Consider the following 17,757-nt stretch of genomic DNA (forward strand, 5'->3'; position numbering starts at 1 on the left):
TTACCTAGCATCGCGGGCGCATCTGACCGCGGAGAGGTTCACCCCCCCCAGAATTGTGCGTCCGAACACTGGTGCGGACTTGGTCAACCTAATGTTTGATTCCGAGCACCGTGTACTGTTACTACAAGCATCACAGCGCAGCATCATACTGAGGAACCCTTTGTGCCCAGGACGCTCTGCTCCTGATTTTAGGAAATCTTAATTGCTCTTTTCTTTCTTTCCGGCTGAATCCCTCCAGCCTAGAACGGTTACTGCCAGGTGGTCCGGCACCTAACTGCATAGTGTTACCCCCAGCCTAGAACGGTTACTCCCAGGTGCTCCGGAACCTAACTGCATAGTGTTACCCCCAGCCTAGAACGGTCACTCCCGGGTGCTCCGGCACCTATCTGCATAGTGTTACCCCCAGCCTAGAACGGTTACTCCCAGGTGCTCCGGCACCTAACTGCATAGTGTTACCCCCAGCCTAGAACGGTTACTCCCAGGTGCTCCGGCACCTAACTGCATAGTGTTACCCCCAGCCTAGAACGGTTACTCCCAGGTGCTCCGGCACCTAACTGCATAGTGTTACCCCCAGCCTAGAACGGTTACTCCCAGGTGCTCCGGCACCTAACTGCATAGTGTTACCTCCAGCCTAGAACGGTTACTCCCAGGTGCTCCGGCACCTAACTGCATAGTGTTACCCCCAGCCTAGAACGGTTACTCCCAAGTGCTCCGGCACCTAACTGCATAGTGTTACCTCCAGCCTAGAACGGTTACTCCCAGGTGCTCCAGCACCTAACTGCATAGTGTTACCCCCAGCCTAGAACGGTTACTCCCAGGTGCTCCAGCACCTAACTGCATAGTGTTACCCCCAGCCTAGAACGGTTACTCCCAGGTGCTCCGGCACCTAACTGCATAGTGTTACCCCCAGCCTAGAACGGTTACTCCCAGGTGCTCCGGCACCTAACTGCATAGTGTTACCCCCAGCCTAGAATGGTTACTCCCAGGTGCTCCGGCACCTAACTGCATAGTGTTACCCCCAGCCTAGAACGGTTACTCCCAGGTGCTCTGGCACCTAACTGCGTAGTGTTACCCCCAGCCTAGAACGGTTACTCCCAGGTGCTCCGGCACCTAACTGCATAGTGTTACCCCCAGCCTAGAACCGTTACTCCCAGGTGCTCCGGCACCTAACTGCATAGTGTTACCCCCAGCCTAGAACCGTTACTCCCAGGTGCTCCGGCACCTAACTGCATAGTGTTACCCCCAGCCTAGAACGGTTACTCCCAGGTGCTCCGGCACCCAACTGCATAGTGTTACCCCCAGCCTAGAACGGTTACTCCCAAGTGCTCCGGCACCCAACTGCATAGTGTTACCCCCAGCCTAGAACCGTTACTCCCAGGTGCTCCGGCACCTAACTGCATAGTGTTACCCCCAGCCTAGAACCGTTACTCCCAGGTGCTCCGGCACCTAACTGCATAGTGTTACCCCCAGCCTAGAACGGTTACTCCCAGGTGCTCCGGCACCCAACTGCATAGTGTTACCCCCAGCCTAGAACGGTTACTCCCAAGTGCTCCGGCACCTAACTGCATAGTGTTACCTCCAGCCTAGAACCGTTACTCCCAGGTGCTCCGGCACCTAACTGCATAGTGTTATCCCCAGCCTAGAATGGTTACTCCCAGGTGCTCCGGCACCTAACTGCATAGTGTTACCCCCAGCCTAGAACGGTTACTCCCAGGTGCTCTGGCACCTAACTGCGTAGTGTTACCCCCAGCCTAGAACGGTTACTCCCAGGTGCTCCGGCACCTAACTGCATAGTGTTACCCCCAGCCTAGAACCGTTACTCCCAGGTGCTCCGGCACCTAACTGCATAGTGTTACCTCCAGCCTAGAACGGTTACTCCCAGGTGCTCCGGCACCTAACTGCATAGTGTTACCCCCAGCCTAGAACCGTTACTCCCAGGTGCTCCGGCACCTAACTGCATAGTGTTACCCCCAGCCTAGAACGGTTACTCCCAGGTGCTCCGGCACCTAACTGCATAGTGTTACCCCCAGCCTAGAACCGTTACTCCCAGGTGCTCCGGCACCTAACTGCATAGTGTTACCCCCAGCCTAGAACCGTTACTCCCAGGTGCTCCAGCACCTAACTGCATAGTGTTACCTCCAGCCTAGAACGGTTACTCCCAGGTGCTCCGGCACCCAACTGCATAGTGTTACCCCCAGCCTAGAACGGTTACTCCCAAGTGCTCCGGCACCCAACTGCATAGTGTTACCCCCAGCCTAGAACGGTTACTCCCAGGTGCTCCGGCACCTAACTGCATAGTGTTAACCCCAGCCTAGAACCGTTACTCCCAGGTGCTCCGGCACCTAACTGCATAGTGTTACCCCCAGCCTAGAACGGTTACTCCCAGGTGCTCCGGCACCCAACTGCATAGTGTTACCCCCAGCCTAGAACGGTTACTCCGAGGTGCTCCGGCACCCAACTGCATAGTGTTACCCCCAGCCTAGAACGGTTACTCCCAGGTGCTCCGGCACCCAACTGCATAGTGTTACCCCCAGCCTAGAACCGTTACTCCCAGGTGCTCCGGCACCTAACTGCATAGTGTTACCCCCAGCCTAGAACGGTTACTCCCAAGTGCTCCGGCACCTAACTGCATAGTGTTACCTCCAGCCTAGAACGGTTCCCCCCAGCCTAGCTGCTATAGAACCTCTATGCTATAATATCTCTATCACGGGGGGTGGGCAGCTCCAGCCCTCGAGGGCCACCAACAGCTCAGGTTTTCAGGATACCCCTGATTCAGCACAGGTGGCTGTCGTTGGCTGTCAATGAAGTGACCAACTGCAGTCCTCAAGGGTTACCAACAGACCCGGTATTAGGGATATCTCTGCATCAGCACAGGGGACTGAGCCACTGATTGAGCCACCTGTGCTGAAGCAGGGGTATCCTGAAAACTCAACCTGTTGGTGCCCCTTGAGGACTGGTGTTGCCCACCCTTGCTCTTCATGTGTCTCAGTGGAGTAAGCTTGCAAATATAAAAAGCCACCAAATATAGGTAGCCCAAAGTAAAATATACTGTCTGCACAAGGCAATAATGTCAATGTAAACTATTATTATTTTATAATCAAAGTTAAAAAAAGAAATGGAAAAAAACAACACCGTTCATGTCACAATAGCACAATAATAGCACAATAATAGCACAATAATAGAAAAAATGTACAAAAAGAAAGAAAGAAAGAAAGGTGGGGAGATGGTGCACTATGTTACATCGCATCTCTGGCACGCTCAGCACAGGAAACACATTGTGACAAGACGTGGTACAGCTGTACATATGGCAAAATCCACAGTAAAACCTGCCCGGCACATTAGTGCCCCGCTGCCCAGCGTCTCGGGACCACCAGCACTTTTATTGGGATTATTTTATTTCTTACTTACTATGCTTATATAAAGCTGCACAATTACTTTGCACGAGGAGTGCACCCCCCACACTCACCCCCACAAACCCACACACACACCCAGACACCCACCCCCCCAAACCCACACACCCACACATCCACACACACCCTCACACACCCACCCACCCCCGCACCCACCCCCACAAACCAACAAACACCCAGACACCCACCCCCCAAACCCACACACCCAGACAACCACACATTCCACCGCACCCACCCCCACAAACTCACACACACCCTCACACACCCACCCACCCCCGCACCCACCTCCACAAACCCACACACACCCTCACACACCTACCCCCCCGCACCCACCTCCACAAACCCACACACACACCCTCACACACCCAGACCCCCCCCGCTCCCTCCCCCACAAACCCACACACACCCAGACACCCTCCGCACCCACCCCCACAAACCCACACACACCCTAAGACACACACATACCCATGCAGACACACCCTCACACACCCACCCACCCCCCGCACCCACCCCCACAAACCAACAAACACCCAGACACCCACCCCCCAAACCCACACACCCAGACAACCACACATTCCACCGCACCCACCCCCACAAACTCACACACACCCTCACACACCCACCCACCCCCCGCACCCACCTCCACAAACCCACACACCCTCACACACCCACCCCCCCGCACCCACCACCACAAACCCACACGCACACCGACACACACCAAGACCCCCCCACTCCCTCCCCCACAAACCCACACCCCCCCCACAAACCCACACACACCCTAAGACACACACATACCCATGCAGACACACCCTCACACACACCCTCACACCACCAGCCCCACCCCCACACCCTCAACCCCAGACCCTCAACCCCAGACCCCCAGACCCAAAACCCCAGACCCACCAACACAGAAAACCAGACCCTCTCCCACAAACCCACCCACCCCCACACACACCCACCCCCACCAACCCACACCCCCACCCCCACACACACCAACCCACACCCCCACACACACCCCCACACACACACCAACCCACAACCCCACACACACACCAGCCCACCCCCCCACCCCCACACATCCACCCCCCACACACACACCAACCCACACCCCCCCCCCCCACACACACACACCCACACACACATCATCCCACACCCCCCCCACACACACACCCCCACCCCCACACACCCCCACACACACACCAACCCACACCCACACACCCACCCCCACCCCCACACACCAACCCACACCCCCACACACACAAACCCACCCCCCCACACACACCAACCCACACCCCCACCCCCACCCCCCCACCCCCACACACCCCCACACACACACCAACCCACACCCCAACACACACTCACCCCCACCCCCCCACACACACACACCAACCCCCACCCCCACACCCCCACACACACACCAACCCACATCCCCACACATACATACCCACCCCCACACACACCCACAAACAAACACCCACCGCCCACACGCCCACCCCCCACACACATCCACCCCCACAAACACACCCCCACCTCCCACACACACCCAACCCCACACACACCCCAACACCCCCCCCCTGTGTGTATGGGCAGCACAGGGTCGCTCCTCACCCAGGGATTGGAAGATCTCGAGCTGGGCGTATTTGCCCTCGAAGAAGATGGTGCTGTTGTGGCAGTTAAAGGCACGGCTCATTCTGACCAGAAGCAGCTCCACTGCCCCTGTGTGGAGAAGGACAGGCATAATAGGATCTGAGAGGTGGGAGGAAGAGTGACCCCACCTCATTTCTTGAAAATGAGACCTCTGAGGTCTGGAAAGCTCTGTACATGTGAAGAGACCTGTGAGGTTTGGAAAGCTCTGTACATGTGAAGAAGAGACCTGTGAGGTTAGAAAATCTCTGTACATGTGAAGAAGAGACCTGTGAGATTTGGAAAGCTCTGTACATGTGAAGAAGAGACATGTGAGGTTTGGGAGGCTCTGTACATATGAAGAAGAGACCTGTGAGGTTTGGAAAGCTCTGTACATGTGAAGAAGAGACCTGTGAGGTTAGAAAAGCTCTGTACATGTGAAGAAGAGACCTGTGAGGTTTGGGAGGCTCTGTACATGTGCAGAAGAGACCTGTGAGGTTTGGGAGGCTCTGTACACTTTTATGCAGAATTCACATACCAATGAAACCTCTTACAAACAGTACCTGCAGAGCAGGAGAGAGGGAAAGATAGACTCACGATGGGCATTAGCTTACCTGCTTTCAGGAGAACAATCTGGTCATTTGCACTCAGCTCCATGAAGCCGCTGAGACGTTTGGCAAATTCCACAATATACTGGATTGCGTCCGTGACACGACACACGCAGCGCTCCCACATCTGGTCCATGGGCTGCACACAGACACGCACGTAGTGATCACCTCTGACTGTCCTGGGACCTTTTCTAACCTTCCCTGAGATGCCCTCCCAAATATTGTAGGTGTTCGCCTGCCTCTGACACTGTAACACTGCATGAGACCTCCGTCCCTCAATCTGAAAAATTCACTCAATCCCATCCCTCATCTGGGGAACCTATTTACGTATCCACTACCCTTTTAATGAAGAAGATTATTATCAAATCGCCCCTATTTCCCCTAGTTTCACAATCTGAACCCTGGTTATAAAGCTCGTTACTCTCAGCTAAATACTTTCCACTCTTGCGTTGGGAGGAAAAAACATGTGTTTGTTACTACGGGATTCTGGGAGTTGTTAGAGCTCCCAGAAATAGTTGTGTCCTTTGTTGGATGAGATACCGTTAGTGATAACAAAGTGACACACGGGTGTTCTCATGCAAGAGATTTCAAGCATCATAATGATATGTTAGTAACTAAAGATGGTCGCGTTCATCCAGACTGTGCAGATTTACTGATCAATTCGAAGTCTGAGTGAAACATTGGTGCAAATGTAAAAATATAAGCGAAATATAAACCACAACCCACGAAAGGCTCCTCCTCAAATTCATTTGTTTTTGTTGTTTTTTCATTTTTTGGGGTGTTTATTTAAATAAAATGGTCAAAAGTTTTTCATAAAAATCAAAATTCAAAGTTCTGAAAAGTTAGACAAATGTTTGCATTTTCTTCCCACCATTTCCTCCCCCCCCCCCATTTTTTCCTAAATCAAAATAAATTGAAGAGTTGCCAGTATATATTTTCCCCCTCACTGTCTCCGAAGTTCGCCCAGTTTATTACGAAGGGAAAGAAGTTTGAGGCTGAACCTCTCTCAGGTTTGTCATGAATTTAGCTCGGATCCGAAAGTTCATTCCAATATTCAACTGAAAGTTTGGATTTGGAACCTGCGACCCTTCCCATACTTACTTCTAACACGCCTCACTGGGTATAATTCTGTACCTTGCTCCCATATACAGAGCAGTGGTACCGGTGAAACTCCCTCTCACGGGAGTTTGGGATGCCTTACCTTCTGTTGGAAGCTCTGCACCTCAATTTGAGAAAAGGTTTCCCATCTCAGCACCTGCAGATTCTCCTGGCGAAACTGGCAGGTTTCCCGGTGGGCAAATACAATGTTCTGCATCAGAAGATCTGTTGGGTGAGACAGAGCAGGAGGGACAGAGTGAGAGAGCTATAGAGAGGGAGGAGAGAATGGGGAGATGTAAGGGAGGTAGAGAGAGCGTGAGAAGGACAGCGATAGAGGTAGAGCACGGGAGAGAGTGTGTGAAAGATGGAAAGGAGTGTGACAAATGTATGTCTGTGTTTTAAAGAACGTTAGATGCGATGTAGGGATTAAGTAGGGAGTGCGGAATGCAAAAAGGGGAATGGGGAGAGAGAAGGAGGAGATGGATAAAGGGGGAGAGAGAAGGAGGAGATGGATAAAGGGGGAGAGAGGAGGAGATGGATAAAGGGGGAGAGAGAAGGAGGAGATGGATAAAGGGGGAGAGAGGAGGAGATGGATAAAGGGGGAGAGAAATGAGTATGAGAATGATGTGTGTACAGAAGGAAGTGAGTGTGTGAGAGAGATGGAGTGAATGGGAAATAAGGTGATGGACCATAACATTGTCCTGTCCTCTGTATTGTAAGTGTCGCTGCCCGGAGCTATCTCATGTCTATGTACTCACCCAACTCTCCCACAGACATCATGCACTCCGGAGCTGGACAGCTCCCAGAGCTGAGGTTAATGTAAGAGTCAGGATTCTGGCAGGGGGGGAGTCTTTGGAATACGCTAGGCCTCGCCGGCTCCACATGAGGCTGCAGGTCCCGGAAGCAGGTCTTCTCCATCTGTGGGTTCTCAGAGGTATGAGGCTGGAGGATGAGAGGGTCCCTCTGCAGGGGCGCTCTGGGGAGTGTGCAGGGGCGAAGGGAACAGCAACTCTCCCACCTGCTGTGCCCACTCCATGCAGCAGAGGTGTGGGAGAAGGCCTGGGGCAGGCCAGGGGAGGAGGCCAGCGGCGACTGCAAGCTCTGGGGGTCGGCGCTGCATGGGGAGATGGGGGCCTCTGTCTTCTGCTCTTTCAGACGATGCTGCTGCACCTCGGCCAGAAGAATATCGCGCTGCTTCTTAGACATACGCCCAAACTTAACAGCTGCAGGGAAACGGAACAGGCCGGAGCAGTGAGGAGAGGGACAGCAATGGAGCGGAGAAAGGAAAACGGACAATTGGTCAGACGGAGGACGGGCACCATGGAAAGGAGAGAATGTGCGCAGTGTGGCTCAGCTACTTAAGCTTTTAGTTGCAAGACGGCACATCAAAGCCATGGCAGCGCTGTGAGCCGAAAGGGTTAAACGTTCCATGGATGGGTCATTGGGGTATGGTACTGGCTGCACACAGAGGTTCCTGTTTCGGGCGGTGACTTGAGGACAGAGCTGCGTGTCGTGCTGGATTTCTCACTGCTTTCCTGTTACTACCGCAGAGCAGCAGCCATTACCTGAGGGACACGTCCTGTGGTCATCCGGGGACATATCTGTGCCAGACGAGCGGTCAGCCTCCGGACAGCTAGGTGACCCACATTCACTCAGCGCCCACCTCCCCAAACTTATTCCCACCCCAGATACAGAACAAAGAGACAGGTCTGTGTGCTGGAAGTGTGCAGAAGTCGGCCTGACGTGTGGGGGCAACGAGAGTGTCCTCATTTATGTGGGTGTTTGGGGGGGGGGGGTGAGAGGTACATGTCCCTGATGTCTGTGTATTAGGAGAGGGTGAGAGGTATGTGTCCCTGATGTCTGTATATTAGGAGGGGGAGAGAGGTATGTGTCCCTGATGTCTGTGTATTAGGAGAGGGTGAGAGGTATGTGTCCCTGATGTCTGTGTATTAGGAGGGGGAGAGAGGTATGTGTCCCTGATGTCTGTGTATTAGGAGGGGGTGAGAGGTACGTGTCCTTGATGTCTGTGTATTAGGAGGGGGTGAGAAGGTACGTGTCCCCTGATGTCTGTGTATTAGGAGGGGGAGAGAGGTACGTGTCCCTGATGTCTCTGTATTAGGAGGGGGTGAGAGGTACTTGTCCCTGATGTCTGTGTATTAGGAGAGGGAGAGAGGTGTGTGTCCCTGATGTCTCTGTATTAGGAGGGGGTGAGAAGTACATGTCCCTGATGTCTGTGTATTAGGAGGGGGTGAGAAGGTACGTGTCCCCTGATGTCTGTGTATTAGGAGGGGGAGAGAGGTACATGTCCCTGATGTCTGTGTATTAGGAGGGGGTGAGAGGTACGTTTCCCTGATGTCTGTGTATTAGGAGGAGGTGAGAGGTATGTGTCCCTGATATCTGTGTTTTAGGAGGGGGTGAGAGGTATGTGTCCCCTGATGTCTGTGTATTAGGAGGGGGGGTGAGAGGTACGTGTCCCCTGATGTCTCTGTATTAGGAGGGCGTGAGAGGTATGTGTCCCTGATGTCTGTGTATTAGGAGGGGGTGAGAGTTATGTGTCCCCTGATGTCTGTGTATTAGAAGGAGATGAGAAGTACGTATCCCTGATGTCTGTGTATTAAGAGGAGGTGAGAGATATGTGTCCGTGATGTATTTGTATTAGAAGGCGGTGAGAGGTAGGATAGGTGTGTGTATATGGTACAGAAGGCGGTGAGAGGTAGGACAGGTGTGTGTATATGGTGCTGTAGGTGGTGAGAGGTAGGATAGGTGTGTATATGGTGCAGTATGTGGTGAGAGGGAGGATAGGCGTGTGTATATGGTGCAGTAGGCAGTGAGAGGGAGGATCGTTGTGTGTAGATGGTGCAGTAGGCAGTGAGAGGTAGGATATGTGAGTGTATATGGTGCAGTAGGTGGTGAGAGGTAGGATATGTGAGTGTATATGGTGCATTAGGCAGTGAGAGGTAGGATAGGTGAGTGTATATGGTGCATTAGGCAGTGAGAGGTAGGATATGTGAGTGTATATGGTGCAGTAGGCAGTGAGAGGTAGGATAGGTGAGTGTATATGGTGCATTAGGCGGTGAGAGGTAGGATAGGTTAGTGTATAAGGTGCAGTAGGCGGTGAGAAGTAGGATAGGTGTGTGTGTGTGTGTATATATGGTGCAGTAGGCAGTGAGAGGTAGGATAGGTGAGTGCATATGGTGCAGTAGGTGGTGAGAGGTAGGATAGGTGAGTGTATATGGTGCATTAGGCAGTGAGAGGTAGGATATGTGAGTGTATATGGTGCAGTAGGCAGTGAGAGGTAGGATAGGTGAGTGTATATGGTGCATTAGGCGGTGAGAGGTAGGATAGGTTAGTGTATAAGGTGCAGTAGGCGGTGAGAAGTAGGATAGGTGTGTGTGTGTGTGTATATATGGTGCAGTAGGCAGTGAGAGGTAGGATAGGTGAGTGCATATGGTGCAGTAGGTGGTGAGAAGTAGGATAGGTGTGTGTATATGGTGCAGTAGGCGGTGAGAGGTAATAATAAATAATAATAATAGCATGTTCTTGTATAGCGCTGCTATTTTTATGTAGAGCTTTACAGAGACATTTTGCAGGCACGGGTCCCTGCCCTGTGGAGCTTACAATCTATGTTTTATGGTGCCTGAGGCACAGGGAGATAAAGTGACTTGCCCAAGGTCACAAGGAGCCGACACCGGGAATTGAACCAGGCTCCCCTGCTTCAAACTCAGTGCCAGTCAGTGTCTTTACTCACTGAGCCGCTCCTTCTCCCTAGGATAGGTGTGTGTATATGGTGCAGTAGGCAGTGAGAGGTAGGATAGGTGAGTGTATAGGGTGCAGTAGGCAGTGAGAGGTACAGTAGGATAGGTGTGTGTGTGTATGGTACAGTAGGCGGTGAGAGGGAGGATAGGTCTGTATAAGCTGCAGTAGGCAGTGAGAAGTAGGATAGGTGTGTGTATATGGTGCAGTAGGCAGTGAGAGGTAGGATAGGTGAGTGTATAGGGTGCAGTAGGCAGTGAGAGGTACAGTAGGATAGGTGTGTGTGTGTATGGTACAGTAGGCGGTGAGAGGGAGGATAGGTGTGTATAAGCTGCAGTAGGCAGTGAGAAGTAGGATAGGTGTGTGTACATGGTGCAGTATGTGGTGAGAAGTAGGATAGGTGTGTATATGGTGCAGTTGGCGGTGAGAGGTAGGATAGGTGTGTATATGGTGCAGTTGGCGGTGAGAGGTAGGATAGGTGTATATGGTGCAGTAGGCGGTGAGAGGTAGGATATGTGAGTGTATATGGTGCAGTAGGCGGTGAGAGGTAGGATGGATAGGTGTGTTTATATGGTGCATTAGGCGGTGAGAGGTAGGATAGGTGAGTGTATATGGGGTAGTTGGCGGTGAGAGGTAGGATAGGTGAGTGCATATGGTGCAGTAGGCGGTGAGAGGTAGAATAGGTGTGTGTATATGGTGCAGTAGGCAGTGAGAGGTAGGATAGGTGTGTGTATATGGTGCAGTAGGCGGTGACAGATAGGTGTGTGTATATGGTGCAGTTGGCAGTGAGAGGTAGGATAGGTGAGTGTATATGGTGCAGTAAGTGGTGAGAAGTAGGATAGGTAGTAGGATAGGTGTGTGTGTGTATATGGTGCAGTAGGCGGTGACGGATAGGTGTGTGTATATGGTGCAGTTGGCAGTGAGAGGTAGGATAGGTGTGTGTATATGGTGCAGTAGGCGGTGACGGATAGGTGTGTGTTTATGGTGCATTTGGCAGTGAGAGGTAGGATAGGTGTGTGTATATGGTGCAGTAGGCGGTGAGAGGTAGGATAGGTGTGTATATGGGTCAGTAGGCGGTGACAGATAGGTGTGTGTTTAGGGGCAGTGTTTGAGGAATCAGTCCTTGTCAGATGGATAAGAGAGGGTGGCTACATCATACCGTCCCGTGACATCCCCAGTGACAGGCACTTCTGGAGCCGGCAGTGTTGGCAGCGGTTGCGACTGGAGCGGTCGATCTGGCAGCTTTGCTGCTGGCTGCAGGAGTACATAGGCTTCCCCTGCTGACTCCTGCGGAAAAAGCCCTGCAGGAGCACAAAGCCATAATGAAAACTAACCAGCCCCCTTCAGCCCCGCACAAACAACCCTGGTACACCCGGCACTGGGGCATATACCGTACAATCCCTGCCATTGGGCACATACTATACAACCTCTGCCATTGGGCACATACCGTTCAATCCCTGCCATTGGTCACATACCATACAACCTCTGCCATTGGGCACATACCATACAATCCCTGCCATTGGTCACATACCATACAACCTCTGCCATTGGGCACATACTATACAATACCTGCCATTGGGAACATACTATACAATCTCTGCCATTTTGAACATACCATACATACCCTGCCATTGAGCACATACCATACAATCCCTGCCATTGGGCACATACCATACAACCCCTGCCATTGGGCACATACCATACGGAACATACCATACAACTCCTGCCATTGGGAACATACCATACAACCCCTGCCATTGGGCACATACCATACAATCCCTGCCATTGGGCACATACCATACAACTCCTGCCATTGGGAACATACTATACAATCCCTGCCATTGGGCACATACCATACAATCCCTGCCATTGGGAACATACTATACAATCCCTGCCATTGGGAACATACTATACAATCCCTGCCATTGGGCACATACCATACAATCCCTGCCATTGGGCAGATACCATACAATCCCTGCCATTGGGCACATACCATACAACTCCTGCCATTGGGAACATACCATACAACCCCTGCCATTGGGAACATACCATACAATCCCTGCCATTGGGAACATACTATACAATCCCTGCCATTGGGCACATACCATACAATCCCTGCCATTGGGCAGATACCATACAATCCCTGCCATTGGGCAGATACCATACAATCCCTGCCATTGGGCACATACCATACAATCCCTGCCATTGGGCACATACCATACAACCCCTGCCATTGGGCACATACCATACAGCCCCTGCCATTGGGCACATAATGTAGAAAACGGCTAGTTTATTAAATAAACTAAATGAAACCTAAAAGCCCTGCGAGTGGGATAGGGTTGTTATGAATATAGGATGAGGAGAGTATGACAAGAACCTGCATTGTGTGTTTGATACTATTCTATCTATCAATAAACCCGTTGTTATTCACTACGGGCTATTCTAAGTAGCGCCCATCCCTTGTTTAATGTGCTGTACACTGCCTTAGTGTCCTGACGTCAGCTGCTGATTTTATGGAGAGGATTAGGCTGAGTCCATGGTAACTACAGCCGTGCGGAGGCGCGCTGAGCCTGAGGGAAAGCGGGTGCTTTCCCTGGCCTTAGTTCGCACGCCGTCCGGGGGCGTGTCGGCGGGCGGGCCAGTGACATCATGGAGCTGGTTTGCCCTCATTGGGCGAACCGCTCACGTGACCTGCCCTGCCAAAACGAAAAAATTCTTAGGTGCTACGCCTCCGCACGCCTGCTCTCATTGCGGCTGCAGGGGCTCACTGACAAGCGTCAGCGCGCCTCAGCACGGGTCAGCGCCTAAGCGCTGACCATGGACTCAGCCTTATTCTGATTCTTTTTACATGGATCCGTTATCTTATAGGAATTTACATTATGTTTTAAAAACGACATTATTTCACCATCCACCTGCATGCAATTCAAATGGGGCACCTGGATTTTGAATCCTCCTTGTTGTGGGTTTAGGATAAGAGGCCGTAGGCTCTGCAAAGTCCTTTTAGCACCAAAGTGTACTGATGGCAGTGCAATCTGATAAGGAAAACACTCCCCCACTGACTCAGAGCTGTTATACTACAGGACACCTTCCTTTCCAAACCAGAGCCACGTTTACCAAGGGGTTCTAGAAGGTGTATTGTAGTGTAGCACTGCTTAGTAAAAATGGCCCATTGTGCTTACTTTTCGAATGAATCTTTGTTGTAGGCACAGTTACATATATTTAAGGAAGGCAATAAGAATGTTCAGTTGTTTTATATATATATATATATATATATATATATAGTTGTTTTTTTAAGTCCGCTGCCAATTCACAGCCAATTGCAGCACCCCAGGTGGAAAAACGTCCCTCTCACCTTGCAGCCTTCACAGGTGATAACGCCATAGTGAATTCCCGACGATTTATCCCCACAGATCTTACATGGGATGACTTCGATCTGGGCTGGGAGAGAGGGAAGTGAGAGGGAAGTGAGCAGGAAGTGAGAGGGAAGTGCGAGAGAGCAATTCACACCCGCAATATTGCTATGCTGACATTTCCACTGACGCTGTAAACGAAGCCACTTCAAGCACAGGTCCTCCCACAGTCTGACATATAATGCAGACGCTGTGCGGATATTTCCATGAAACATCGCCATTCACAGGCACCTCTTCTTTTATTTAGTGCTGTCTACAAATAATAAAATAAAAAACACCACCGTAATAGCGATAATTTATTTACACACAGTGCTGGCTGTGCAATTCTGTAACTGGAATTTACGCTCGGAATACCTTGTGTGATCAAATCAGCGTTAAACATGTAATAGTACTAGGAGTAACAGTACCCTTCAAATAAACCACGCGTACAGCTGTTTTTATTTGTTATTTACAGGGCTAATGTTCCATCTCCATCTGAAAGAAAATAGGATTTTTTTTTAAATCCTCTCGCCCCCCCCTCCCCCCCGTTTGCAAAGCCAAAATGTTATAAGACCCTTAGCCCGTATAACCAGCCACACTCACACTGATGAGACGCCAAACATCTAAATTGCTGTCTCTGAGTAGGGTTACTGGCTCTGCACTTCTTTAACCCACGCTGTGCTGAACAGCTGTGTAATGTGTCAGGCATAAGCTTATATGGGACCATGTTAAAAGGAATGAGAAGCAAAAGGTGACACCTTGTGCTCATTTGCATGTCATTTCCCAGAATCCCTGGCTGCAGTGGAAGCACTGTATGCTAAGAGATAATGGGGAAGGGCAGCGTTGCAGACCTGTCTGAGACTTGAATATACTCACAAGTGATATCTATCTAAGACTTTATTCTTGATCTCCTGCGGTTTAGAGAGAGTGAGTAAGAGATACTGTAAAGTTGTTAGTAATAAAAGTGCAGAGATCTAAAAGACTAGAGAAAAGAAAACAATGGTCTTTTTTTCAGTGCTGATTGATTCAATAACCTGTCATGGTTGAGGTTACATTTAGTGCTGGTACTAACGGGTGCAAAGTGCTAATACTATAACACTATAATACTGTATTGCAAGCCTACAACTCCACTTTCTCCCTAATGAAGAACGGAATTTTTAAAAAATAGTCTCTCTCCATTTCTGCCTTTTACCACATAAATATTGAATAAACCTACTAAACATCAGCGCTGCGAGGTTGGCATTGCTCAGGCGCGGTGTGTTAGAATCGGCGCTGTGAGGTTGGCATTGCTCAGGCGCGGTGTGTTAGAATCGGCGCTGTGAGGATCGCATTGCTCAGGTGCGGTGTGTTAGAATCGGCGCTGTGAGGTTGGCATTGCTCAGGTGCGGTGTGTTACAATCGGCGTTGTGAGGTTGGCATTGCTCAGGTGCGGTGTGTTAGAATCGGCGCTGTGAGGTTGGCATTGCTCAGGTGCGGTGTGTTACAATCGGCGTTGTGAGGTTGGCATTGCTCAGGTGCGGTGTGTTAGAATCGGCGCTGTGAGGTTGGCATTGCTCAGGTGCGGTGTGTTAGAATCGGCGCTGTGACGTTGGCATTGCTCAGGTGCGGTGTGTTAGAATCGGCGCTGTGAGGTTGGCATTGCTCAGGTGCGGTGTGTTAGAATCGGCGCTGTGAGGTTGGCATTGCTCAGGTGCGGTGTGTTAGAATCGGCGCTGTGAGGTTGGCATTGCTCAGGTGCGGTGTGTTAGAATCGGCGCTCTGAGGATCGCATTGCTCAGGTGCGGTGTGTTAGAATCGGCGCTGTGAGGTTGGCATTGCTCAGGTGCGGTGTGTTAGAATCGGCGCTGTGAGGTTGGCATTGCTCAGGTGCGGTGTGTTACAATCGGCGTTGTGAGGATCGCATTGCTCAGGTGCGGTGTGTTAGAATCGGCGCTGTGAGGTTGGCATTGTTAGGTGCAGTGTGTTAGAATCGGCGCTGTGAGGTTGGCATTGTTAGGTGCGGTGTGTTAGAATCGGCGCTGTGAGGTTGGCATTGCTCAGGTGCGGTGTTACAATCGGCGCTGTGAGGTTGGCATTGCTCAGGTGCAGTGTGTTAGAATCGGCGCTGTGAGGTTGGCATTGCTCAGGTGCGGTGTGTTAGAATCGGCGCTGTGAGGTTGGCATTGCTCAGGTGCGGTGTGTTAGAATCGGCGCTGTGAGGTTGGCATTGCTCAGGTGCGGTGTGTTAGAATCGGCGCTGTGAGGTTGGCATTGCTCAGGTGCGGTGTGTTAGAATCGGCGCTGTGAGGTTGGCATTGCTCAGGTGCGGTGTGTTAGAATCGGCGCTATGAGGATCGCATTGCTCAGGTGCGGTGTGTTAGAATCGGCGCTGTGAGGTTGGCATTGCTCAGTTACGGTGTGTTAGAATCGGCGCTGTGAGGTTGGCATTGCTCAGTTACGGTGTGTTAGAATCGGCGCTGTGAGGTTGGCATTGCTCAGGTGCGGTGTGTTAGAATCGGCGCTGTGAGGTTGGCATTGCTCAGCTGCGGTGTGTTAGAATCGGCGCTGTGAGGTTGGCATTGCTCAGTTACGGTGTGTTAGAATCGGCGCTGTGAGGTTGGCATTGCTCAGGTACGGTGTGTTAGAATCGGCGCTGTGTGGTTGGCATTGCTCAGGTGCGGTGTGTTAGAATCGGCGCTGTGAGGTTGGCATTGCTCAGGTGCGGTGTGTTAGAATCGGCGCTGTGAGGTTGGCATTGCTCAGGTGCGGTGTGTTAGAATCGGTGCTGTGAGGTTGGCATTGCTCAGGTGCGGTGTGTTAGAATCGGCGCTCTGAGGATCGCATTGCTCAGGTGCGGTGTGTTAGAATCGGCGCTGTGAGGTTGGCATTGCTCAGGTGCGGTGTGTTAGAATCGGCGCTGTGAGGTTGGCATTGCTCAGGCGCGGTGTGTTAGAATCGGCGCTGTGAGGTTGGCATTGCTCAGGTGCGGTGTGTTAGAATCGGCGCTGTGAGGTTGGCATTGCTGAGGTGCGGTGTGTTAGAATCGGCGCTGTGAGGTTGGCATTGCTGAGGTGCGGTGTGTTAGAATCGGTGCTGTGAGGTTGGCATTGCTCAGGTGCGGTGTGTTAGAATCGGCGCTCTGAGGATCGCATTGCTCAGGTGCGGTGTGTTAGAATCGGCGCTGTGTGGTTGGCATTGCTCAGGTGCGGTGTGTTAGAATCGGCGCTGTGAGGATCGCATTGCTCAGGTGCGGTGTGTTAGAATCGGCGCTGTGAGGTTGGCATTGCTCAGTTACGGTGTGTTAGAATCGGCGCTGTGAGGTTGGCATTGTTAGGTGCAGTGTGTTAGAATCGGCGCTGTGAGGTTGGCATTGTTAGGTGCGGTGTGTTAGAATCGGCGCTGTGAGGTTGGCATTGTTAGGTGCAGTGTGTTAGAATCGGCGCTGTGAGGTTGGCATTGTTAGGTGCAGTGTGTTAGAATCGGCGCTGTGAGGTTGGCATTGTTAGGTGCGGTGTGTTAGAATCGGCGCTGTGAGGTTGGCATTGCTCAGGTGCGGTGTGTTAGAATCGGCGCTGTGAGGTTGGCATTGCTCAGGTGCGGTGTGTTAGAATCGGCGCTGTGAGGTTGGCATTGCTCAGGTGCGGTGTGTTAGAATCGGCGCTGTGAGGTTGGCATTGCTCAGTTACGGTGTGTTAGAATCGGCGCTGTGAGGTTGGCATTGCTCAGGTACGGTGTGTTAGAATCGGCGCTGTGTGGTTGGCATTGCTCAGGTGCGGTGTGTTAGAATCGGCGCTGTGAGGTTGGCATTGCTCAGGTGCGGTGTGTTAGAATCGGCGCTGTGAGGTTGGCATTGCTCAGGTGCGGTGTGTTAGAATCGGCGCTGTGAGGTTGGCATTG

The 17,757-nt window shown here is 51.7% G+C and overlaps 1 protein-coding gene across 2 annotated transcripts in view; it reads right to left on the minus strand.

Moving 5' to 3' along the window:
* The window catches only part of LOC142499126 (nuclear receptor ROR-gamma-like), a 79,072-nt gene that overhangs the window by 2,114 nt on the left and 59,201 nt on the right, over positions 1-17,757 (minus strand). For both annotated transcript variants that reach the window (XM_075608065.1, XM_075608066.1), the window contains exons 2-7: positions 13,845-13,930; positions 11,652-11,793; positions 7,498-7,962; positions 6,843-6,964; positions 5,648-5,780; positions 5,019-5,126 (exon numbers count right to left, since the gene is read on the minus strand). In XM_075608065.1, the coding sequence (XP_075464180.1) occupies positions 5,019-5,126; positions 5,648-5,780; positions 6,843-6,964; positions 7,498-7,962; positions 11,652-11,760 (937 nt within the window). In that variant the 5' untranslated portion in view covers positions 11,761-11,793; positions 13,845-13,930. The remainder of the gene's footprint in view (positions 1-5,018; positions 5,127-5,647; positions 5,781-6,842; positions 6,965-7,497; positions 7,963-11,651; positions 11,794-13,844; positions 13,931-17,757) is intronic.

This window comes from Ascaphus truei, chromosome 7 (assembly GCF_040206685.1).
Source record: "Ascaphus truei isolate aAscTru1 chromosome 7, aAscTru1.hap1, whole genome shotgun sequence".
Taxonomy (NCBI): Eukaryota; Metazoa; Chordata; class Amphibia; order Anura; family Ascaphidae; genus Ascaphus; species Ascaphus truei.